Source organism: Mustela lutreola, chromosome 4 (genome assembly GCF_030435805.1).
Source record: "Mustela lutreola isolate mMusLut2 chromosome 4, mMusLut2.pri, whole genome shotgun sequence".
NCBI lineage: Eukaryota > Metazoa > Chordata > Mammalia > Carnivora > Mustelidae > Mustela > Mustela lutreola.
Window position 1 is genome coordinate 134702146 of NC_081293.1, and position 26570 is coordinate 134728715.

Genomic DNA, 26570 nt, shown 5'->3' on the forward strand with positions numbered 1-26570 from the left:
CAGGAACTAATTACATCAATTGAAAACAATCAATATTTTTAAAACACAGGTTTTAAAGGGTCATCTTAGAGATGTCAGCATGTTTCCTAAGCTTTCAAAATACAGATGAGATTAAGGTTAAATGTAACTTAAAAGAAGTAACCTTATGAATAAGATCAACATTAAATTGATGTGGTTAAAAAAAAGTGTTGAATTGGGGATCAGATGAATTTACTGTCTCTATATAATAAAGTCCTAGAAAATCATAAATAGTGTGAGAAAATTAATGACGGGAAGCAAAAGATCAAGACTTCTGAACCAAACCAAGATTAGATCAAAACATTTATTTTTTTGTGTGTTACAAAAACAAAAATAAATCCCAGCAGGTAATGAAATAAACCTTTTTTTTTTTTTTTTTTTAAAGTGTCTCATCCTGGGTTCTCTGACTTAGAATTTAGTACAGTTCAAGTTTAGGTTGCTTCAACACTTCTTCTGGATGCTATGAGGTCTCCATCTTATAACCATGTTTCTCTAGTTCAGCTCTATAATAAAACACAAAAGAAGAACACCATCACTGGACATTCTTTATGATAAATTAAAGAAACAATGTTTTTAGAAATAAAATTAATTAAACAATGAGCTAAGCCTAGGCACAAATATAAAACACTACCAATTAGCTTCTACTTTACACCCTTAAAAGAAATCTGTGCAAGAAGGAAGCTGAATGTGAATAAACATTAATGCTAATAAAATTCTGCTTTCCCATAAGTAAACCTAATTTTATATTCCTTAATTTTCTAATAAATCGATTTAAGGAAAAGATGAGATAGATTAACTACTATCTTCCAAACATCTTTGAAATACCATACAAATGTCCTGTTCCTAATATTTAAAGAAATTTTAAGAATTATCAACCATAAGGCTAAGAACACAAGACATCTGGTATCAAATTTTTAGGAATTTTATAATCCTAGTAGGTATTACTGCTATTTACACATAAAGAATAAACAGACTTCTTTCCATATTGACATATATCTACTGCTCTAACCCAGACAAAACTTATTAAATTTAAAAGTACATGGGACTTATTCTGCATTAACTTTATGTAGACAAAACATATATAATAAGTTATAAAATACTAAACAAGATTTTACTTAAAAAAATTTTAAATGTGTATTAAAGACCTCAAAAATTTACAAATATATACAAATATATATTGTAAATATGCAACATAAATTTAATTTATATTTTATATAAATATAGATATTTTATAATTTAAGTAATTTATTCAACCTGAACTTTCAGTCGTCCTTATATACTGCAACTTTTCACCTGCTTTGCATAAAACAGATGCACAAAAAAGTTTAGCTCTATAGTCAATTTCAGCTAAACTACTACTCCAAGTATGATCGGTAACTTCTCTGACACAATCCAATTTTATAGAAGTTTATAACAAAATTATTTCAGGGCCAAAGTATGATAAAACACTGTATAAATGGGGCGCCTGGGTGGCTCAGTGGGTTAAGCCGCTGCCTTCGGCTCAGGTCATGATCTCAGGTCCTGGGATCGAGTCCCACATCGGGCTCTCTGGTAGGCAGGGAGCCTGCTTCCTCCTCTCTCTCTGCCTGCCTCTCTGCCTACTTGTGATCTCTCTCTGTCAAATAAATAAATAAAATCTTAAAACAAAACAAAACACTGTATAAATGTAAAGTATGATTAATGTGCCCCATGCCATTATATCTAGTAAGATAAATTGACATTTGTTCTCAAGTATAATTTAGCTTGGACACTATCATACTCTCCAATGTAAACACAACACAAAAAAAACACATGTAGGAATGATGTATATTTACTATTCATTTACCCAAATGTCACTAAAATATTTACAGTTACTTATAATACAAACATGGATCTAAAGTCCATGAATAATATTAAATCCAGAGATTATTCAGAAAAAACATTTTTATCTTCTGCTCAGGTGTAGAGAATAGTATGGGCCAGTGGTAAATCACCCCTTTAGAAGTCAAAAGATCAGCCCAGGTTTCTACTCCTTCCTTTGCTAAATTTAACCAAAATGCTCCCTTTGCCCCCCCACCCCATCCCCTTCCAGGAGATTAAAAGATTTTATCTGTTCTTCATGTTTTCTACTTAAAAAGGAAATAATTTTTAAAGTTTCTTAACAGTCTTCTGCCGTCTTTAACAGAATCAATGTGGATTATTCAAATTCTCTTATTCTACAACAACAAAAATCCTGGAAAGTCAGCCTACAATTTAGTTAACAGGTACACCAAATCTGTGCAGGTTTGCATCTGCCTTCCTGAAAGGAGGTAGTGACTAATTACATTTGTAAATTATTAACACATACAAAGGAGAATATGATATGCTTCTCTATTTTTAAAGATGAAAAGGTTTTTTGCTAGAATTTAAGACATATAAAAAATCAAAAGGAAAAACAAATCAAGGTACTAAGTACAAAGCACAAAATTATACAATCTAATCTATACAATCTAACAGAGATGAGAAAGAAATCCAGCACAACTGGAACAGGATCACAAGACACATATAGTGACTACACACTATTTGAAACAAAAACAGCACCTTTCCTTTATCAACAAAAACAGAAAGACAAATAGCCACTGGTAGGTTTGAGAACTCTCTTATTATCCAAGAAACTATACTGCTATAGGACAGTGGCTATATTTGACATGGAAATCAGAACAATATTGGCTTCTTGGATTTTTTTTATGTAACATGTGATGCAAGGTCAGGAAAACTAATCCCACCCATTTCTACTGAATGTGTCTCTAAATAACTCCAAGAAGAACTAAGAGTCATTGTTTTTGCTGCTTCTGATTGTTTCTCTATGACTTTTAGTTACTTGGAGATACAGGTGACCTTTTTCTTTCTCCTTCTACTTGTTATAGGTATTTACAGTGAAAGAGAAAAACATGGAAAGCAGAAGGCTAAGACATGTAGCTAATAAAAGGCAGATTCAGAGTTGGAACCCAGGGAATCACAGTGACTCTAGAAAATGTATTGCCTCTCCAAAGCTAGGGATTAGAACCTATTTACAATATCAGAACACAGTAAAATATGTTCTTTATTATGGCTTAAAATATCACATTAAGGACCTCCAGATATTTTACAAAGACTAAGAAGAACATCTTTGCAGAGCTAGTTAATCAGGACAACTTTTTTAAAGCAAAGATAACAATATTATCTGACACTGCAATGTCCAATACCGGAATCACATATGGCTATTTATTAAAATTAAGTAAGATGAAAAATTCAGTTCATCAGCTGCACTAGCTACATTTCAATGTGCTCAAGAGCCACATGTGACTGGTGGCTTCTGTACTGGATAGGGCAGCTTACAAAACATTTCTATCAATATAAGAAGTTCTATTTTATAGTGCTGATGAGATGTATCAACCCACATGTGGAAAAAAACCCTCATGATTCAAACAGGAAAATAAAAAGAAAAATCTTATTCACTAATAAATCTTATTCACTAATAAAGGTATCAAAACTTATACTCTTATAGAAATCCACAAACATAAAGGCAGAACAAAAGAGAACATAAGAATTGTGTAAGTGTATTATAAAAACAACAGGACACAAATAATATATGAATAATGCTCTACTTCCAAGCTAGAAAAAAGGTAAGATGCAGTAGTGGCAAGAAATCCAATTATCAATGTATTTACTACTAAAAGTCTCCTGGTAAGATAATTGTACATAATAACGCCTTTTTAAAAAAATTATTTATTTATTTATTTATTTTGAGAGCGCGCACACATGAGCAGGGGGAGTCCCAGGCAGAGGGAGAGTGGAGAACCTGAATGTGGGGCTCAATCCCAGGACCCTGGGATCATAACCTGAGCCAAAGGCTGACACAACCGACTGAGCCACCCAGGTGACCCAGTATTTAATAATGTCTTAGTTTAATTTTTTATGAGAAAAGTGCTATTTTCTGACTTTGAAAGATAAAAAAGGAAAACATTTTGAAGAAATTTAATTTATGAATAGCAAAGGAAGAAAACTCATTCAGCTCCAACCTGAAAAGTTTTAAGATAACAGAAAAGAAAACAAATGATAATGATAAGAACTCCGAATGGGGATCAACAGAGCCGGAAGGCCTGAAAATATTCTAAGAGTATAATGTGATTCTAGTGAGGGAAGAAAGAGAGGGATGCCTACTAAAAGAAATAATGAAAAAAGAAGAAAAGAAAAAAAGAAAAAAAAAGAAAAGAAAAGGTAGCAGGGTGTTCTCTGATGTTGCTCAGTTTTAAAATATGAACCAAAAATTAATGCAAAAAGTGGCAAGAACTTATGCACACAGAATTTAACCCCAGAATGGATTGAGAGCTATAGAAAGAACAAAAAAGGTGAGAGCCATATATGAATAAAAAGAAATGAGAACAGATCCAATGCTTGGAAGAGATGTAATATTAACAGACTCAGAGAAAAAGCAGAATTATTGTTCAACAGTGTTGTTCCTATCTTGTTCATAAAACTGCAATAGGAAAAACATAATTAATACAAAATTGAAAACTAAGACAGTTTAGATAACTCTAAACTGAATTAAAGCAGCTTAAAATCTCTAGGCTCTGAATAATTACATCTCAGCGTACTGAAAGAATGAAAAGACACAGTCAAAAAAGAGTCAGCCATTTTGAGAAATCATGGAGAATTGTAAAAGTACTAGAATAAAAGGGAAAGGTAAATTGTGCTATTTCCAAAAAGGGGAAAAAGGTGATAGATAAAATTGCTATTAGTCTCCAGCAAAATCCTAAAATATCTTTAGAATGTAGGGTTTTTGAGCCCGTGAAAAATGCAGTGTAGAACAAAAGGTACTGCATCATTAAATTTTTTATAAAACATCTCTCTTTTTGAATAAATGTACTAGACTAGAAAATTAGAAGTCTGCAGTAGAACTGCTAGATCTTGATTTGAGCAAAGCATGACAGTTTACTTAGATAACTCTGTGGCCAAGATAGCTACTATGGATTGAATCAAAATAAAATTGGGGAGGTAAGAATTATCTCTACAACAAATGGTACTGGTATAACAAAAGAATGAAGTTGGACTCATTTCAAACCATGTACAAAAATTAATTTAATTTTTTTAAAAGATTTTGTTTATTTATTTGACAGACGATTACATGTAGGCAGAGAGGCAGGCAGAGAGAGAGAAGGAAGCAGGCTCCCTGCTGAGCAGAGAGCCTGATGCGGGGCTCGATCCCAGGACCCTGAGATCATGACCTGAGCCGAAGGCACAGGCTTAACCCACTGAGCCACCCAGGCGCCCCCCAAAATTAATTTTAAACGGATCTTAGACCTAATGTAAGAACTAAAATTCTAAAACTGTTAGAAGAAAATATGTGGATAAATTTTCCTTGAATTTGGCAATAAATTCTTAAAAAGTAGATAAACTGGACTTCATCTGAATTAAAAACTTATGTACAGAGAACACTATGAGGAAAATGAAAAGAGAAATGAGCAGAATGAGAGAAAATAACTGTAAGTAATAGGTCTGATAAGGGCTTAGTACTCAGAATATATAAAGAACTCTGACAACTCAACAACAAAAAGAATATCAACCCAACTTAAAAATGGGCAGAGGACTTAACTAGATTATTTTTCAAAAGAAGATATACAAATTGACAACAAATACACGAAAAAAGGCTCTTCATTAGTCATTTGGGAAATGCAAATCAAAACCACAGTGAGATACCAATCCACACCACTAGGATGGTTAAAATAAAAAAATAAAGTTTTGATGAGAATGTGGACAATTTAGGACCTTCATACACTATTGGTAGTAATGTAAAATTGTGCAGCTGCTGTGGAAAACAATCTGGCAGTTCCTCAAAAAGTTAAAGAGAATTATGATACGACCCAGAAATTCCACTCCTAGGATTATATCCCCCAAAGCTGGAAATAAATATTCAAACAAAAACTTGTTCATGAATACTCATAGTAACACAGTTCACAGTAGTCAAAAGCTGGAAACAAACCAAACGTCCATCAACTGATGAATGGATAAACAAACTGTGGCATATCATACAACGAAATATTATTCAGCCGTTAAAAGAAACAAAGTACTAATACATGCTGTGGCATGAATGAAAGGTGAGAACATTATGCTAACTGTAAGAAACTAGACACACAAGATCACTTATTGTATGATTCTGTTTTTATGACTTATCTAAAACAGGCAAATCTATAGACAGAAAATTAGTAGTTGCCAGGGGCCAGGAAAAGAAGAATGCAGAGTGACTGCTTAACAGGTATGGTGTTTCCTTTTGGAGTGATAGAAATGCTTTGGAATTACACAGAGATGATAGCTGCAGAACAGTGTGAATATACAAAATGCCACTGAATTATACACTAAATGATTAGTTTTATGATATATGAATTTTACTTCAATCAATCATATTAGGTAAATTTGCACATGAATATGAAAAAGTACACTCCCATCACCCCAATCTCCTTTCCAGTTTGAGAATCACCAATCTTTTGGTCCTGGCATTCTGGTTCTAATTTCTGCGGAGTTATTCAACATTGGTAGAAAATTAATGTTGACAGAATTAAACCCACAAAAATAAAAAACAGCAAATATGCTTCTATTTAACTACCTTTGTAAGGAAACTAGAAAGAATAAAAGTTCTATGCAATTACACAAAGTATTCATGTTCAGAAACACAGATGAAGGTAGTAGATTTTCCTTTTCGTAATTCAAAAATGTATTTCAAAGATTAATGATCTTTTAAAGAGGTCAATCATCATATATAAATTACATATTCCATCTTTACAATTAATACTAAGCTATATAAAATCTGACTTAAAACTCACCGTAACTGATTGGAGAAGTCATCCTCTACATTGTCATCATCCCAATTATCCTCCCAGACATGTGCATCTTCATCTTCATCTAAACCAGCCCAGTCTAAAAACAGAAACAGATGCTGTCTAAATACTTCTCACATGTTATTTCCATAAATACAGAAACTTCAGAAAGTTTGCCACTTAAGACACAATTCAAAACATCTAATACCATATCTATAAGAAATGGTAACCCTCCTCCTTAAATCTCAATTTATGCTGTCGTGTTCTCTCAATTCTTGAATTTGCAGAAAATCTAAAGCAGAAGTTAATACAAAAAAAATTCTATTTGCCATGAAAATGTATTGTAATTTCAAGAGGATATTTACTTTCCTGATTTTTACCTTGGGCTAATTTTTATAAGGTCTATTTCACAAACTTCTAAAATACAGCACCAAGGATGTGAAAGTAAACTGAGGAGAAACTGCTAAACATAAAAAATGATAACTCATACATAAAAAATGGACCAAATTACAAGCATCACTAACATTTGCCTATCAACAATAGAAAATTTTTAAAGGGAGGACAAACATAGATATGTACAAAGAGGAATGCTACCGTTTTTAGTTTTCTCAATTTCCTTTTTTGCTTTCTTCCCTTTTGACGATGGGGAGAGGGGTTAAATTTTAGCTTTTGTTTACAATACTCAGAAAACCTATGAAACTAACATCTCCTTCCCTACTACCTCAGACATTCGCATTATCATTTCTTACCTATATAATGGCAATATTCTTTTATCAGGCTCTTCTTGCTTCTACTCTCTTGATCCTGATAAAAATCTAGCCTCCTGGGTTATAATGTCATTATATATTCTTCTTCTTTTTTTTTTAAATGTCATCAAACCATCCCAGAAGAGAGTTTATGCATACTCTGTTGTCCTATTTAAGATGCACTGCCTGCTATAATCTTGACATAGCTTTATTACAAAAAATTGTATGATTTTGCATAATGTATTTGTTTTAAAACAAGTATTTTAATTATTTAAATTTAAATCCACTGGGATGATTCACTCATGTTAGTCATGCAGCTTCAAGTACCCTCTTATACACATTTCCCCCTTGTAAAAAATAACAGTGAAGAGCAATTCACAAAATTTTCCTTTTTATTCAGTTCTAACTTTACTTCACATTTTGAAATTGCTTAAAATTTTCTAGTCATCAAACATATGCTGCTCCTCATTTCTTTGACTTTCTGCCATCTTTTGAACCTATTAGTTGGCCTGACATCTACTTAATTAAAATACCTTAATTAGTTAAAATACCATTCCCCAATAAAAGGAACAATAGATCCCTGAAGAAATGGCTAATACCAGATCTGGAATAAGGAAGTTAAGAGGTAAGTTTGGGATTCCTTTTTGTAAACATGTCAGAAGGTACTAAAACTGGGTTAAAGTTGTTTCTACTGGCCAAATCTGGAGCAACTTTAGAATCACAAAGAATGACATACTGAATTAAATGAAAAAACCCATGAGTCCATAGCAGTATTTTGGGGGATGGGTTATTGGGAAGGGGATGCTCTTTACAATTCCCAGGTACATAAATGGAGAAAGAATGACAGAATTAGAAAATCACCACTTTGTAACCCTCAGTACAATTCAGGCAAGGATCAGCAACGGATACTAAAACTATTGAGTGAAAAATAGCTGAAACTACACAAGATTATGTACTTACTAAATGAGGGGAAAATTGGAACGATCTGGAAATCACAACCTTAACCAATGATTACACTTAACATCACCAATAAATTTTGACAACTTGACATGTATCTTTTGATGTAATTCAGTGAGAAATAAATATCTATGTAGATTTCATTAAAAAATGCTGGCCTTTAATCTAATCATGAAGGAAATACCAGGCAAATCCAGAATGTGAAATTCTTTATAACTGGTACCTTCAAATAAGTTAATGTGATAAAAAACAAACAAACAAACAAAAAAGAACAAAAAAAAAAAAAAAAAAAAAGAAGGGGCTGTACTGGATGGGGGAAAAGGGATGAGACATTTTCTACAACAGTTGGTAAAATCTGGATATGGACTCTGTATCTGGATGACAATGAATTAATGTTAAGTTTCTTAAACATGACTGTAAAACTGTTTTAGAGGAACATGTCCCCCACTAAAACATGTATGCTAAAATATGTAAGAGTTGTGTCATTTTGTCAACAGTTTATTCGCAGGTGGTTCTCAAATATATTTGATATATATGATACAAGTAAAGTAAACAGGGCAAAATACTAGCAACTGATAATCCTTAGGTATTTGTTGCCTTTTTTTAATTGACACACAACTGACATATAACATTGCATTAGTTTCAGGTATAAATATAATGATTCAATAATTGTATATTTTGCAAAATGATAACCACAGTAAGTATAGTTACACCCATCACCATACATAGTTACAAAATTTTTTGTGATGAGTAATTTTGAGAGATTTACTCTCTTAGCAACTTTTGAATATGCAATACAGTATTATTAAACTATAGTCACCATGCTATATACAGTAAATTCCCACGACTTATTTATTTTGTAACTGGAAGTTTGTACCTTTTGACCCCTCATCCATTTTGCTCAGCCCCACCTTGTCTTTTTTAATACTTTTCTATAGGGTTGAAAGTTTCAAAATTAAATGGTGGGAAAAATAGTTTAAAAAAAAATCACTTTGGGGGCACCTGGGTGGCTCAGTGGGTTAAGCCTCTGCCTTCAGCTCAGGTCGTGGTCCCAGGGTCCTTGGATCAAGCCCCACATCGGGCTCTGTGCACAGTGGGGAGCCTGCTTCCCCCTCTTTCTCTGCCTACTTGTGATCTCTCTCTGTGTCAAATAACAGAAAGAAAAAAAAAAAATGACTTTGGAAATCAACTCTGGAAGCCTTCCCTATGCCCATCTCCTCCTCCTTACCCTCGGGGATTAGGATCCCTCTTTTGTGTCTATCTCTATTACGGCAATTACATAAGGTACAACCATAATGATCAGTTATATGTCTATGTCCATTACTGGAGTCTGAGCTCCTTAACAATAACTTTGTGTTATTTACCTTTGTATTCTTTTTTAAAAAAATTTTTTTTAAAGATTTTATTTATTTACTTGACAGAGATCACAAGTAGGCAAAGAGACAGGAAGAGAGAGAGAGGAAGAAGCAGGCTCCCCGCTGAGCAGAGAGCCCGATGCAATGCGGGGCTCAATCCCAGGACTCTGAGATCATGACCTGAGCCGAAGGCAGAGGCTTAACCCACTGTCCGCCCAGACACCCCTACCTTTGTATTCTTAAACTACAAACAGTACCTAGCATCATGCACAACAAATGGCTATGAAAAATAAAACTCTAAACCAGACCTTGTATATTGTTGTATAACCCCCTTCCTACCCAAAACAGTTATACTCTCTCTTAAGTATGTCTTAGCCTAAGTTTCACTTTAGTAATTAATTATTAGAGACATGGCTAAGAACATTTCAACTTGAAAAGAAAAATAATAAAACGTATGATTTAGGTTTTTCTTGTACATATAAGTTAAAATCTATTCAACAATTTTTGTTAGGTATATAACATAATGAGTAATATGGGTATATTACTCATTATGTTATATACCTAACAAAAATTTTTGAATGCAATACATGTCATCATCATGATTTAAGAATAGAAGAAAGTACGTCTATTTATCTGGTCCCCCAAGACAGGACCAGATAAAACTTAGGAGGCATCGTAACTACTCTTTCTCCTTCCACTATCACAATCACTCATTATGACCCTTCCATTTCAACTCCCAATTATCTCCAGAATAAGTCTCCCCTTCCCTATTCTTACTGCCACTTATTAATTTAGGGTTATTCCCTTCATAAATAATACTGTAGTCTTCTTTCTGTCCCCTCCTCCCCAGTGGTACACAGTTTATACCATTCCACCACCAATGCCTAAAATGCAACTGCCATCTCTGTCCATTACTAATTCAAAACCTACAGGTTTGAACCACATTTTATTAAATCTGCAACTCTGATATGATTAGTTGAGTGCTGGGCACACCACAGACACTCAATAAAACACTGGGTAAATGGACTATATTTCTCAAGTGCCCTCTGTGTGGTCAATCTCAAGAAAACAGAGGCCAGTGTGATCTCAGTAAAGCCAAGAGCATCTATTTCAACACAGAAGAGATCAATAAGCTCCTGTATTATGAACTGGTAATGTAAAATTCTCAATTATACTTTGAGAATGTCTTTGAGAATAGTGATAACTTCATCCAATGCTCCCCAAGGAAAAATCATGGGGGAAACTTAAGACCCTAGTGCCTGAAAACATGAAAAAGTTTCCTTAGGCAATTTAATTCAGATTGTTAAGAAGCTCAGTTAAATGTATACCCAACGTTAGGGCACCTGGCTAGCTCAGTTGGTAGAACATGTGATTTTTTAAAGAACTTTTATTTATTTATTTGCGAGATAGAGCAAGAAAGATCATAAGCAGGGGGAGTGGCAGAAGGAGAAGCAGACTTCCTGCTGAGGAGGGAGCTCGATGACATCCCAGCACGCTAAGGTCATGACCTGAGCCAAAGCAGACACTTAACCCACTGAGCTACCCAGGCACCCCAGAGCATGCAATTCTTGATCTCGGAGTTCAAACTCCATCATGGGTGCAGAGCTTACTTAAAACACACACACACAGGGGCGCCTGGGTGGCTCAGTGGGTTAAAGTCTCTGTCTTCAGCTCAGGTCATGATCCCAGGGTCCTGGGATCGAGCCCCGCATCGGGCTCTCTGCTCAGTGGGGAGCCTGCTTCCTCCTCTCTCTCTGCCTGCTTGTGATCTCTCTCTGCCAAATAGATAAATAAAATCTTAACCCCCCCACAAACACATACACACACACACACACAAACGATGTATACCCATCTTTAATTATTGGATATAGGGCAGTGAATGTATATTAATAAAAGTTCTCAATAATCAAAAGTATTTTTACACAAATAAATTTTCTTGTACCTCTTAGCTTATTATTCTCAAGCAGAGAATACTATAATTACCTAAATTCAAATCCTAACTATTCTCTGAGGTCCTTAACAACAATAATACTTAACAGCAGTATTAATTATATCTCAATTGACTGGGCTAGAAATAGCCTTACATTTCCTATAGTACCTTGCAACTCAAACTGAAAATTTTTATTTTGTTTGTGAAACTAACTATATTTTATCATGAGTAGATTAAGACGTTAAAAAAAATTGGGGAACCACATTAAAGGAGCCACATTCCCTTAGTCTGTGGAAGTGTGATTGGAAAGCTACTGCAACCCATTTTTATTTTTACTTTTTAAAAGATTTTATTCATCTATTTGAGAGAAAAAGAGTGCACACGAGCAAGGAAAGGGGCTGAAGGAGAAGCAGACTCCCGCTGAGCAGGGAGCCTGATGTAGGACTTAATCCTAGGACCCTGGAATCGTGACCTGAGCTCAAGGCAGATGCTTAACCAACTGAGCCACCAAGGCACCCAACCCATTTTTACACACACACACACACACACGCACTCCCAAAGCTAAAATAAACTGAGAGAAAAAACATTTTGCACCTTTATAGACCAGAAAAGTGACTTAGTTAAGAGTTAATCATCAGGTACTGGGATAAAGTAGTATTGTTAATTCCCATATTGCCATTGCAATCAATAATAAACTGTTCATTATATACGTCATAATATTATGAATAAACTTTTTATTCTTCTAAGAGGAAAATCTCAGAAAGTAAGGTATTCTAAGGGAAATATAAAGGGGCAGAAACTGCAATGTTAAGTACATGAGAGGAACATTAAGTAAAGGTGGTACTGGGTGTAGCTCAGATAAAATTTTAAATTAAAAAGGAGCCTCATTTTAAACAGTAGATATATCTCTCTACAATACTGAATGATTTTCATTTTAAAATTAAAACTAAATAAAGCACTTCAAATGATCTCAAATTTAACTTTCATAGAAATATGTATTCTTGTATGTTGAACTTGTATTGGGACAACTAAATTCATAATTCATTTTATGGCAAGTGAACACTGACTATATGCATTCATCCACATCCTCTCCAGTCTTACTATAACCTATAGTTCCATAACTACCTAATAGTATTAATGGACAGTCTAGGATTTTATGATTCTTGTGTTGTGCTAATTGCATACACTAAGGCTTTCCAGTATAAAAAATCCACATAAAACTAACTATATCATTACACTGCAATGTAGCAAGATATGGCTCTACACTTCAAGTTTTTTTTATAAAATGTCTAAGATGAAGTACTGTTTAAAATCAGAATTTTAGAGAAACTCTTGGAAATCACAGCACATCATACCCCCCTTCATTTGAAAACCACCGCCATTACCACTACAATAAAACAAAGAAGGTAAATATTGTTTACAAGAAAATATTTAACTTTTTCTATCAATATTTCAAAATCCTAGACTTTAAACATTGATATTTGTATTGAGCCAAGAAACAGGAATTGCTAAATTAAGTGTTTATTTTACTGATACTTTAAGCATTCTTCATAAAGATATCTAATGGGGTATAATATTCCACAAAATAATCTGAAAATATTAAGACTAAATAATATGTTCTTGAGTAAAGGCGGTGATATAACTAAGTAACAACTGAACTGTTTTAAAGTTCTAAGACACAAAGTCTCTTACCAGCCCACAATACTTCTAATTAACATAACCAAGTTATTTCTATTTATACTACTCCCTAATAAACAATAATGTGTCAAAAGATTTGTTAGAAATATAAAATAAAAGAATATTTATTTCACATTTCTCTGCTAATCTTGTAGGCCTACCCTTTCAAGAAGAGTAAAAACATAGTTTTCCCCCTGCCCCAGGAACTTTTAATCTTACTATGACTTGATTCAAAATGCTGATTTCAGTACTGTTATTATTTGATGTCATTCAAATGTCTTCAAGCTGGCTTTTAACTCAAGAATTTTTAACTAAAGAGACTAAAAAAACAAAAACAAAACAAAACAAAACACAAAATCAAATTGTTAATACCTATCCAACTTCCTCAGACAATCACCAATAAGAAACAACAGATTCAATAACTTGTTTTATAGAAGCTCCCAATTCTTAACTCTACATAGGATAGAAAAAGTCAAAATTCTTACCATGAAAGACACTAGTTTGAAGAGTGTCTTAAAAACTTAGAGTGGTACAAGGTTGGGTTTAAAAAGTTGAATTCTGGGATGCATGGGTGGCTCAGTTAAGTGTCTCCCTTCAGCTCAGATCATGATCCGAAGGTCCTGGGATTGAGAGCCCCATATAACAACACTCCCTGCTCAGCAGGGACCCGGCTTCTCCCTTTCTCACTACTCTGTGCTTGTGTTCCTCTCTATCTCTGTCATAAATAAAATCTTAAAAAAAAAAAAAAAAAAAAAAGAAGAGGTGAATTCTGATGATAATTTAGCATACAGATAAAGTATCTCTCCCTCCTTTAAAAACCATCTTGTGCTATTTTAATGGCAAGGAAAGGAAAAAGAAGGTAAAAATAAAGTTTAAAAAAAAAAAAAAAAAAAAGGAAAGCAGCTCATGAGGGTTGGGCAAGACAGTACAGTGAGCAAAATTTTTAGTAGAATACACACAAAAAAATTCATAATGATAGTTCTGTATTTCTTTAGTAGTATTATACAGTACTTTATAATTTTGATACTATTGAGTATACAGATATACAAATTTAGAAAAGCTGGTTAAATTCTTCACAAATCATCATATGAAATTCAATGTATTACTCTTTAACCTTAATGCCTTATCTTAGGAGTAAGACACACTAAACTCTGTATGAAGTGAACTATCCTTCCAATTATCACAGGTGAAGAATCCAATATGTAATCTTTTGAATTACAACTTATTAAGCACTTTAAACTATTTAACAAAAGCACCAATGAAGATATATGTGTTCATTCACACTGACAAATGGGAATCCATAATCTATTTTAGGTGGAAACTTTAAAGATTTTATTAACAAATGTACTGAATATATTATGTAAAAAGTTTAAGTTATAAGGTAAAATAATACCCAAGTATTATTTCCAAACACTTATAAATCCTCCATACTGTACATATGTTACATTATTTATAAATTGCAATATATGTATACTCATACTAAGTGAATGTGTAAATTAAAAAGCAATGATGTTGTAATCTCCGGTATCTGGCATTTCTTGCAATATATCCCTGATTTGTGTTTTAATTTTCAACTATAACTCTAAACTGATAACTATGCAATTTTATTTAATCACTCCTTTTTAAAGGCTTAAACCCAAATATAGGGCAAAATAATAAAATGAAACAAAGGATACCTGATTCATGTCTAATGCTTTCCTTCAATACATAGCTGACTTTATAAAGTATATACTTTATCTTCAACACTAAGTGCATTGCCAGGATTGTGATTAATCATTTAAATAACCACAGCTGTGTTTACTTCAGTGTGCAGGCCTCCAGATGTGTACTGGTAAAAAAAAAAAAAAAAACAACCATATTTTAAGAAGAATTGGAAGTAACCAATAACAGATGCCTAATACATAAGTTTCTAGGAATTCTAGAAAATTATTTAAGACTTTCCCCCAGATATGGCTTTGTTCACATCTGCCAGTGAGAATTATATCTGTGACTAGCCTTAAGTTTCACAAATCTGAACCATCAAAGATCCTACATACTTCTTCTAAGTATCACCTTGAAATTTAAGTATGGGAAAGGGAATTCTCTCAACTTAGTATTTTGAAATTACTCTCCCCACTCTCCAATACACATTTCAAAATTTCCCTAAAAGTATAAAGTATACTATTTGAAGAAAAGCGAAAAAGAAATTCTCGTTATATTAAATAGGGTTGCAAATGCCTTATTCTATACCAATGTGTAGGAGCATCAAATTTTCATTTAATCCTTAAAACTAAAGCTACCCTCAGTATAAACAAACTAATCTTCAACAAAGTGTCTTCAAATAAAAATTGAGCATTTATATGCAGAACATTATATGAAGAAAAAGATTTTTAAAAACATATGGAAGTTTGAAAAATTCTTAATCGTACACTTACCATCACAGTATACAGAGAACTACCTACCATCATAGGTACGTGAAAGAGAACAGCACAGTTACAAAACCATCATTCTGCTCATGAATTCAACAATGAAGACACTCTAAATCTAGTCATTTTGAGATGAATATACATGTCCCTGCTTAAACTGTATAAAATAGATTAAAACAAAAATTTAAGTTTTACAGGTTATCATGATACAAAAACAACTATACCCTAGAGATCTAATGTTTATTCAATAGCTAAAAAATCAATACCTAGCACAGCACCATATTATTACTGCATTTTCTCCAATAAGGACCAAAAATGTCAGTGAGGAACTTTAGACCAACCAACCAAATGCAAGTCATAAATGATGTTGCTACCAGACTACTGGTAAGCTTTCAGTTATTTGTGGTCAGCAGTCTGAAAGAGGCTCAAAATAAGCTAAATAATCATTTATAATTTTTCATATATTTTAAAAGAAGGAAATTCAAACACAATTCCTTTCATCGATAATTTAAAAATACATGCCTCTAGGAGAATGGTTCCACAATAAAGTCATGCTGACTTAGCTTCTCTTTATTAGCGCTTAGTTTTTCTCTGTACTTTTATAAAACTGCCGAAAGCCATTACTCTCATTTTTTGCAAGGCCTCATGCCCACACTTGTCGCAATTCCCTCATTCTGATCCTCCATATGAATGAGTTAAGATGTGAACCCCAGCACCTGTCTTCTACTAGACATGCAAGTGCAAAATCACAACCTCCAATTTCTTATTCCCAACAGTCCTTATCAAACCAGTTGCCAAAGCTCACTTGTTATTCTTGTGTCACTCTCTTCACTTCTTTCCTACTAACAACCTTTCTCAGGCCCTTAATCCTCAGTCAAGCTATTTCAACATTTTGCTAATCAGTTTCCCTGACTCAGTCTCTTTTCTATCTTTCCAAATTAATTTAGCTGAGTTGATCTTAAACTACCTACAGCTTAAAGGAGGCCCACACATATCAAACAAACAAACAAACAAACAAACAAAAAATCTACTTCTCATGTATCTAAAGGATAAAGTCCAAACTGGACTTTTGGTTTAAAATTTTACAATATTGGGCTCCAAACTACCTGCATTTACAACCACTATTTCATAGTCAAATAAAACACAAGTATTATTTTTTCACCTCCAGGTATCTACTCTTTTCCCGTTCTTTTGGAAACCCTTGTTCTACACTTCTGTCTTTCGAAAGCTTTGTTCAAATGTTGCTATCTCAGCTTGTACAGAACTGGAAATGATTTCCCCTTCTTTTCAACTTCTGTTAGTTACACTTTACTACCAGCTGTTTAATTCCCTGCCCTCCCTATCCCGGCCCCCACCACTGGAAGGAAACTCAATGAAATCTTACCCAGAAGCCCAATAGATAAAGATAAGCAAAAACAAAATTGCTCTGATTTAATTGGGAGTATTGAGGGAAGGACTTCGAGTTCCACTCCCAAGATAAGCACCTCCAAAATACTAAAAATCTCAAGCTTACTATGAAAATCACTGTGCCCTGACTCCATGGTATTTCTAAGTTCAAAGGTAAGTTATCACCTAAGGAGTCAAATTTGCCTCAGTAGAGCATCTAGTTAACTATGACTTGGTAAATTACCAAATTTTGCAGAGCCCCAAGCATAAAACCTTTATAAATCTGCTATGTGAATTAAGTGAGACCATGTATCTAAAGCACTTACTATTGATAAATGGCAGCTAACATCATTCTCTCTGCACCATTCACTACCACATTTATAGGAAGCACTCAACAAATACATATTGAATGAATAAATCACTTATTATGCACCAATCACCTCACAGGAAGTTGTGGAGTAAGGAAAGTAAGAAGGAAAACATGTTCCAGAATAAAGACAATACTATTTCTACCAAACATTACATGTATACAACACAGGAAAAAAATGTATTTGGTGAACTTTTAATACTTCAGAAGAGTTTAAATTTAGTCTTTGAAACTTTTATTTTCTCCTCAATGTTTTCAACAATTCATCACATCTTTCACTGAGTGATGTTTAACAACAATCCAGTAATAATGTTAAATACTGAAGTTGCAATTGCTTACTGCTAGTTTATTCTATAGGATCAGTGAAACAGCTAATCCAAATAGTTTTTCGAAGTAATTTTTACTGTTTAATATCCTGGAGTACGCCTCTCACTAAATCCTCCCAAGCACATACATATATACGTGTGTGTGTGTGTGTGTGTGTGTGTGTATTTTTTTTAAAGAATTTTTAAAAGATTTTATTTGTCAGACAGAGCGAGCAAAAAGCAGGGAGAACAGCAGGCAAAGGGAGAAGCAAGCTCCCCACTGAGCAGGGGGCCCAATGTGGGACTCAATCCTAGAACCTGGAATCATGACCTTAGCTGAAGGCAGACACTTAACCCACTGAGCCACCTAGGTGTCCCCAAGCACCAGTATCTTGATTTTTTTGTTTTCTTAACTTCACTGTATTTCTTTATACCTCCTGCACATCTGTATGCATCCTTAAACAACTGTTTGCTATTATTTTATGTATCTTTATATTTTATATGAATACACTATTTTTAGAGCACTTTTGGAAATTAATTTAAAAGTTTTCAATACTAGAAAACTAATCAATTTTTAAATAACCAACGAAGTCAAGCTTTATTTTGGATATTCCTAAAATTACAAATAAAATATCTGTCAATTCAAATTCTAAGTAAATACCAAATATCCAAAATCCAACTCCCTAAGGAGACTGGAGGGAAGAAAAGGGAACTAACATTTATTGAGTACCATTTTGTATGAAACTCTGTGCTATGCCATTTCATATGTATCATTGTTATGTGTGTGTCCTTCTCCATCTCAAAACAGTTACGTTGAAGCCCTAACCCCAATGTAATGGTATCCGGAGATGGGGTCTTTGGAAGGTAATTAAGATTGTGTAAGGTCATGAGGGTGGAGTCCTCAAGATGTGATTACTGCCATTACAGGAAGAGACACCAAACAGCTCACTCTTTCTCTCTTCACCCTGTGAGGACACAATAAGAAGGCAGCAGTCTGCAAGCCAGAGAGTTCTCACCAGTCACTGAATCAGCCAACACCTCGATCTTGGACTTTCCAGCCCCCAGAATGCTGAGAAAATAAACTTCCATTGTTTAAGTCACTCAATCTACAGTATTTTGCTATGGCCCCTCGATGGTAACAGCTGGGGTGCTTGGGTGGCTCAATCCAACTAAGTATCTGCCTTTGGTTCAGGTCATGATCCCAGGGTCCTGGGATCCAGCCCTGCATAGGGCTCCTTGCTCAGCTGGGAGTCTGTTTCTCCCTCTCCCTGCGACTCCCCCTGGTTGTGTGCAGGCACGCTCTCTCTCTCAAATAAATAAATAAACTCTTAAAAAAAAAAAAAAAAGACAGTAAAAATTCAAGGAAAAAATAACAGTCAATCTCACTTAATTCAATCCCAAAATCAAAATAATGACATTTCATTTTTCATCCATCAGGTTCACAAGGACTAAAATGCTAAATATGGACAATAGGCAACCTTATGAGGGAAAAAGTAAACTGTGATAGAAATTTTAATTGGTATAGCCATTCTCAAAGGCAATTTAAGGCTCTATGTCAAAATTCAAAATGCACCTGGTAGCAAATGAGGTGGCAGAGCCAAGAGGGCATTCCTACAGAGGCAGAACATAGAGTGAACACGGAGAAGTAGTCATGCGGTGCTTTAGCGAGGAGAGGAGAGGGTGGTCTGGCAAAGAATGTTGAAGCCCAAGCGACATAAGGAAGGTAACTGTGGGTGGAGGGATCAACAAAGATTGGCTAGGGAGCAGGATGACCAAACAGACAATATATTTAAGACAGTGAAAGCCAGATTTCTCCCTGTTAGGGAAGGGAGATACAAATATGGAAAGAAAATGAGCTAGAATGAACCCCGTAGTGCTGAACTGTAACTGGAGACACTGTGTGAACTTATGTTTTATATATACACACATACAAATACAAGTGTATAAATTTATGCACACATTTGTGTACTTCATTCCTTCCACTGAGAGGGTCCCCAAAGCAACTAGCACAGCTGGAGTTGAGATCCTGCTTTCTGAATATTATTCTCCACTAAAAGAAATGCTCCTTGGAGAAAGAGCTGATTCAAGGATTTGAGCAGGGAAAGAACAAGAATAACTTGGAATATCTTTTTGTGTCAGAATGCTTGGAAACGCACAATTGACGGCGAAATGTCAAAAAGGTCAAAGGTATGACAGGGCTCCCCATGTTCAAATATAGGACAATCTGAGGATCAAAATAAATAATAGCACCATATTATAACCCCTTAAATGATAATCCGAGTCTGTATGGATATAAATAACCAAATTAATAAACTGAAAGTTTGATAATGAGTGGAATTTAGTATTTCCATAGTTTCACAAAATGCCTATTAATTACAAAGGGAAAATGAGTAATCTAATTTTGGAAGAGCCTCATAGAAAATACCTTAATAAAGTGATTGAGGTGAACTTCTTCAGTAATACAACAAATGTGAATCATATTCTATCTGATAGGATGTAATGAGAACACAAAATCGCAACTATGATATTCCTGATAACCAAGGTGTAGAACCTGAATTGAATCAGGTGAAAACATCAGAGAAATTCAAGTAAGGAACATCCTACAAAATAACTGGTCTGTAAACTTCAAAAGTGTCAAAATCATGAAAGTCAAAGACAAAGTGAGAATTGCTCTAGAATGAAAAATACTATATATAATATGGTCCTCTGTATTTTTTAAAAATATATATATAAACACACACAATATATACATAAATTTTGGAAAGATGCTAAAAAAAACTAGTTAACAGTGGCTATCCCTGGTGTATGGCGAATGATTTGGGGGAAAGGCAAGTAAATGCTTTTACTTTTTACTTTATGCCCTTTTATAGGTTTAAATTTTTGCTATAAGCAGCTACTTGTACAATTATCATATGCGTAATACTATAAAAGCATTTTAAAGAAATTAAGTAACTAACATGAACTGATAAGCTACAAGTTGATGAGAAATGGATTCTGAAACTAGGTTTGATCTTAGATTCATTGTGCTTTTTCTACCCCAGGGTTCAAAAACTTTCTTCTTGCATATAATTACCATGAATGGACATGCAACAAGCACTCTGCCATTCATCATATTTATTTTTTATTTTTAGTAACACAATTTCTTCATTTCTTGCCACCACCACGTAACTAATTTAAATGTGTGATAGTGTTATGTATGTGTCCACTATATTACATTTAATAACTGAAAATAGCAGAGTCCTCTGAGCATTAGTTAACTAATATATGACACATTATCAGTTGTATCTATCCTTATATTTATAATTTTCAGGAATCCCATTGATGATTTAGTCCGGTTGGTATCCAATCAATGTAAATATTTCTCCATGACATTTTTCACTGGACAATTCTTACGCAATACTGGTCTATACAAAACAAGCATTTAAAATCCTTGGCCTCTACCCCTAAATGTCATTACTTCACATTTGCATCTGTCAGGTAAATGTGATGTCTAAAAATTCTTCCCTGGATAAGAACCACTGTAAGATGTCTTACTTTGTTAGGTGAGAGTAGCTCAGTTATTCCAGAGGGAACCACAAGCTTGTTTATTGTCTGCCTCAACAGACAGATTTCCATCAGTATCAGTCTCTTACCCAGCAATTTTTCAAGGAGAGTTGGAAGGCAGGTAGTACACTGCTCTTGAATTCATCAGATAACAAAGCAGTTTCACTGATCATAGAAAAATTATAGAATACTTAATATAATAGAATTCTCTTGTAAATATCATTACTTCTGGAGGCAAACTCAGTTTCCTTTTAAATATTCTAAAAAGTTTTCCCCTAAAAAAACAAACAAACAAACAAACCCAAAAAACCCCCTCTCAATTCTGGCACAGAAAGAAGAGATTAAAAGAACCAAAAGGCCCACTTGTTCTTTCCACTCTTCTTTTCTCACCCACTTCTGATTGTCAGAGGAAGGTGATTAATGAAAATATTTTAAGTATCCTTTTAATATCTCTCTGATGAAAATTTTTTTGACATTTGAAATAAATTATAAAGTATTTCAGTTTTAGACCCTGCTCTAGTAATTACCAACTTAGCCATACGAGCTTGACAAGTTTTATCTTCTCTAGATTTTAAGTTGCTTCCCAGTTCTAACCATGCCAAAGCCTCCAAAATTAATTATAATCAATCACACAAATTATGTTGAGTGTCCTCCGAACAAAGCCTATTCTCAGTTTAAATAGCCAAAAAGCTGCAGAGCGCATTTCACAAAGATCCTAAACATGATTTTTAAACAGTTCTTTTTTTTTTTTTTAAGATTTTATTTATCCTTTTGACAGAGATCACAAGCAGGCAGAGAGAGAGAGGGGAAAGCAGGCTCCCTGCCGAGCAGAGAGCCCGATGTGGGGCTTGATCCTAGGACCCCGGGACCACGACCTGAGCCCAAGGCAGAGGCTTTAATCCAATGAGCCACCCAGGTGCTCCTAAACAGTTCTTAATGACCAGATTATATACCAATCAGTTAGAGTAACTGTGAGGAACTGCCAATGTAACACAGATCCACAGACTAAACAACAAGTTTTTAAAAAGAAGCATTTGTTTCTCTGGACCTTCAGAGAATCACCCCTCCCACCACCAGTATACCTCACACTGAAGAACTATTCAAAAGAAACAAAGAGGCTCCATAAAAACACATTACCGTAGCTTCCGTTTTAAAACAGAAATTCCCCTTCCTTAAAATGACTGAATGACATCCTACCAAACAAGTTCTTATCTGGGATGAGATGTAGCAACAACATTCCCCCAAAAGATGGATAATCCATTACTCAAACCAGGGATACCAAACTTCAGTAATGGTATTCATGCAGCAGTCTCTTGTAACTGCGAGCTACCCTACACAATGGGTATCCCCCATCACCCACTTTCTGGAGCAATGAGGCAACAAGGCCTGTGAAAATCAGACCTCCTACAGATAGAAAAGAGGATTATAGCCCATTTTATGTTGTATCTGTTACTGTGTCTGACAATGGCACATTTACTATAAAGACAACCACAAGAAAGAGAATCTCCAAAGAAAGCAGAGAACCTGGAAAATAATTCAGGTCATAATCACTGAACTGAAAATTCAAATACTAAAAAATTCAAAATGGGCCATTTAGTTATTCTCCAACTATAAAGTGCATACAAATCTTTAAAGGATCTTGGTAAAGTCCACACTAATTCAGTAAGCCTAGGTTGAGAAACTGCATTTCTAATAAGCCGCCAGTTAATGCCAAAACTGCTGGTCTATGGATCACAATGAACAGCAATGAAGACTGAAACATGACTTGGCCATAAAAAATGAACAAAAACCATATAGTTTCAAAAGGGAAATAATTCAGTAATTCCTTGGTGATATTTTCCCAGGTTTTTCTCTTAGTTTTTTTTTTTTTTTTTTTTTTTATAAGAGCAGTTTTTATTAGTAAAGATTTATTGGTTTCACCTATTGGGCTAATTTTGTACCCACCAAAATCTTAATTCAAATTAACATGAAAGGAAAACCTGTCTAAATTATGAACCACAGAAGAAACACAGAAACCTAAGCAAAACAATGGCATTTCAATGTTATTTCTTACTCTAAATGGAAATATTCCTAAATGAATTGGGTTTTACACATTCAAACCTGAAGACAACAAATATCCTATACAGACCAGTTAAGTGCTGAGTTACTTAATTTTAATAAACTGGTTGATCTCAACAGGCTCTTGTCTTAAAAATAAATAAATAAATAAATAAGTAGAATTCTCAGGGTATCTGGATGGCTCCATCAGTTAATCAACTGACTCTCAGGTCATGATCTTAGGACCGTGAGATCAAGACCTGTATCAGGCTCTGTGCTGGGCATAGAGCCTGCTTAAAATTCTCTCTCCCTAAGATCCTCCTTCCTAAAAAACATTCTCTGCTTTTTCTCTTAACTTTAATGAATTCTTTACTATATTACTACCAAGACTTTGAACAAATTGCTCCTCACAACATAAACTTCGAATAAGAACAAACTACATATTCTGCAAAAAGCTGCTGAAATCAAAGTTGCTGAGAAAAATCATGTGTATCATTAGGTACTCAGTTATCTCCAGAACTCTCTAAGCAGTCAATTCTCAACTACTTACTTTTTTTTTTTTAAAGATTTTATTTATTTATTTGTCAGAGAGAGAGAGAGAGAGAAGCACAAGCAGGCAGAGTGGCAGGCAAAGGCAGAGAGAGAAGCATGCTCCCTGCTGAGCAAGGAGCCCAAAGCAGGACTCGATCTCAGGACCCTGGGATCATGACTTGAGCTACCCAGGTGTCCCTCACCTACTTACTTTAAAATGCAAGTTTATTCATTAAACGAGCATTTATTTATTTATTTATTTTTAAAGATTTTATTTACTTGACAGATAGACACACAGTGAGAGACAGAACACTAGCAGGAGTGGGAAAGGGAGAAGCAGGCTTCCCGCTGAGCAGAGAGCCTGATGTAGGACTTGATCCCAGCGTCCTGGGATCATGACCTGAGCCGAAGGCAGAGGCTTAATGAGCCACCCAGGTGCTCCTCAACAAGCATTTATTTACCACTTACTATGTGTCAGGCACTTTGTTAAATGTTAAAAATAAAGCTTGTGTTGGGGAGTCACACAGACCTTTCAGATCCTGGTTTTACTACTTAATGGCAAGCTTTTGAAATCTAAGCATGGATTTCCTCACAGCTGTAGTGACAGTTATACTATAAAATGAAAACAAAGTGTCTACATTGTACCTTGTATGTGATAAACAATGGGTAAAAGCTATATGAAATATGAAGTCTGAGTAAAAAGTTGATCCTGCCCTCAATAAGCCAGTTCTCTACTGAAGAGCTCAGTATTAGATTACAAACCAACTTGACAGTGAGGTAAAGGAAACATGTCTGGGGGGCCTGGGTAGCTCAGTGGGTTAAGCATCTATATACCTTCAGCTTAGGTCATGATCCTGGGGTCCTGGGTCCTAGGATCCAAACCTGCTCCAGCTCCCTGTTCAGCCGGGAGTGTGCTTCTCTGTCTTCACTCTGTCCCTCCCCCACCCCCACTTGTGCGGTCTCTCTCAAATAAATAAATAAATAAAATCTTACTTTAAAAAAAAAAGAGAGAGAGAGAGAGAGAAAACATGTCTGGACAGATAAATCACTACCAAAACAACAACAACAACAAAACAATCCTCTCAATACATAATGAATCCCATAACTGAAATGTGCTTTCGGTTAGTGTAGGGGTCCTATGAACACTAATGTCTTCTTCCACTAAGCAAAATAACAGAGTACACCATAAATAAGAAGAAAAAATGTTCAAGCTATGTGGTTTTTTATGCACAATAGGATCACAATGGGGTAAACACCTTAGGACAATTTTAGCGAAGTTGTAATTGCTTAACATAACAGATCGGTACACTATTAATCACAATTCTCTTCCTACCACCTTCAGAAAGGCTACCAATAGCAGCCTTTATTTACAAGAACAAATATTTACCCTACACATAACAAATAATAAAGGAAGTCATTCTGGAAACCTACCTGGAAACAGCAATTAATAAATTTTGGTCTTTATTTATAAAAATATAAACAGAAACAGTACATCATTCCTAGAAGGTATCCATCATTTCTAGCCAGCTATATGACATTCGACAAACTTTCTTAATAGTTCCAAACTTCAATTTTTTTTTTATCTGAAAAATGGTAATACCGGTACCTAGTTGCTAGAATTGTTAAAATGAACACAAGCAAAACACTTAGACAAGTAATTACTCGATAAATATTAGCTATTTGCTATCACTTACAATGAGAAAACTACTCTTGGTAACCATGAAACTAATAAAAATATAAAGCTTTAGGATTCTGTTAGTTTGAAGTGATCAAAAATGAGAAACAAGGATAAGGTAAGAACGTGTCATTACCCACCAACACCTGAGCCTACTTCAGTGGCTTCATTTGTGAAGTCCTAAAAGTAAGCAATACTGGCCTAACCAGGTACAGCAATTGAATTCTGGGTGGTTTAAGGACAAAGGAACGCTGCTACACGACAAGAAAGTAAAGAAAAAAGAGATATATGTAGATATGAACGAGGTGACGGGTTAGGAAAAAAAAAAAAAAAAAAGACCAACCATCCCGGACTCGGAGAGGCTCGGGTCACCATGGCTCCTCCCAATGAGGAAGCAGAAGGCATTCAGCCTCACTAGCGAGGCCCACCCAGACACGCCGAACCCAAAGCCGGTCGCATTGAAGGTCGCGCGTGCAGAGCCTCGAGAGCCGGCCGCAGGGGTCTGGACTTCCCGCCGGCGCCCCCGGGCCGAGCCCAAGCATCCGCGCCGACTCTACCCGGAGGCCTGAGTCACCGCCCGCGCGGCCCAGAGGCCGGGGCCCAGCCGGTTACCTTCGGCAGGGAACTCCTCGAACTCGTCGTCCTCCTCCAAAAGACCCAAATCCACCGGCTGCTTTTTCTCTGACATGACGATGCTCTGCGCCAAAAACCTCTCAGGCCAAGAGGAAAGTTGGAACTCTCACTTTTCCTCACCGAAGCCGCCAACGCCGAGGCGCCTCTGAGGCCGGCTCTACCATCGAGACGCGGTAGAAGAGCCACGGGAGCA

At 35.1% G+C, this 26570-nt stretch overlaps 1 protein-coding gene across 1 annotated transcript; it reads right to left on the reverse strand.

Annotated features, from left to right (window-relative positions):
* Positions 1-308: 308 nt before the first annotated feature.
* On the reverse strand, positions 309-26566 carry SEM1 (SEM1 26S proteasome subunit). The gene is made up of 3 exons (XM_059171183.1): positions 26357-26566; positions 6837-6930; positions 309-521 (listed from the first exon to the last, which is right to left on the reverse strand). Exons 1-3 carry the CDS (start codon positions 26430-26432, stop codon positions 479-481), a joined length of 213 nt encoding a protein of 70 aa, XP_059027166.1. The 5' UTR covers positions 26433-26566; the 3' UTR covers positions 309-478.
* Between the last annotated feature and the right edge of the window lie 4 nt (positions 26567-26570).

What these genes read in the sequence shown, in the direction of transcription:
- SEM1 (XM_059171183.1), bottom strand. Translation starts at nt 26,432, where the DNA reads ATGTCAGAGAAAAAGCAGCCGGTGGATTTGGGTCTTTTGGAGGAGGAC. An exon ending in CGAGGAGTTCCCTGCCGAAG is followed by an intron (nt 6,931 to 26,356) that starts GTAACCGGCTGG and finishes TTCTGTTTTTAG; the next exon opens with ACTGGGCTGGTTTAGATGAA. An exon ending in GACTTCTCCAATCAGTTACG is followed by an intron (nt 522 to 6,836) that starts GTGAGTTTTAAG and finishes GTTTTATTATAG; the next exon opens with AGCTGAACTAGAGAAACATG.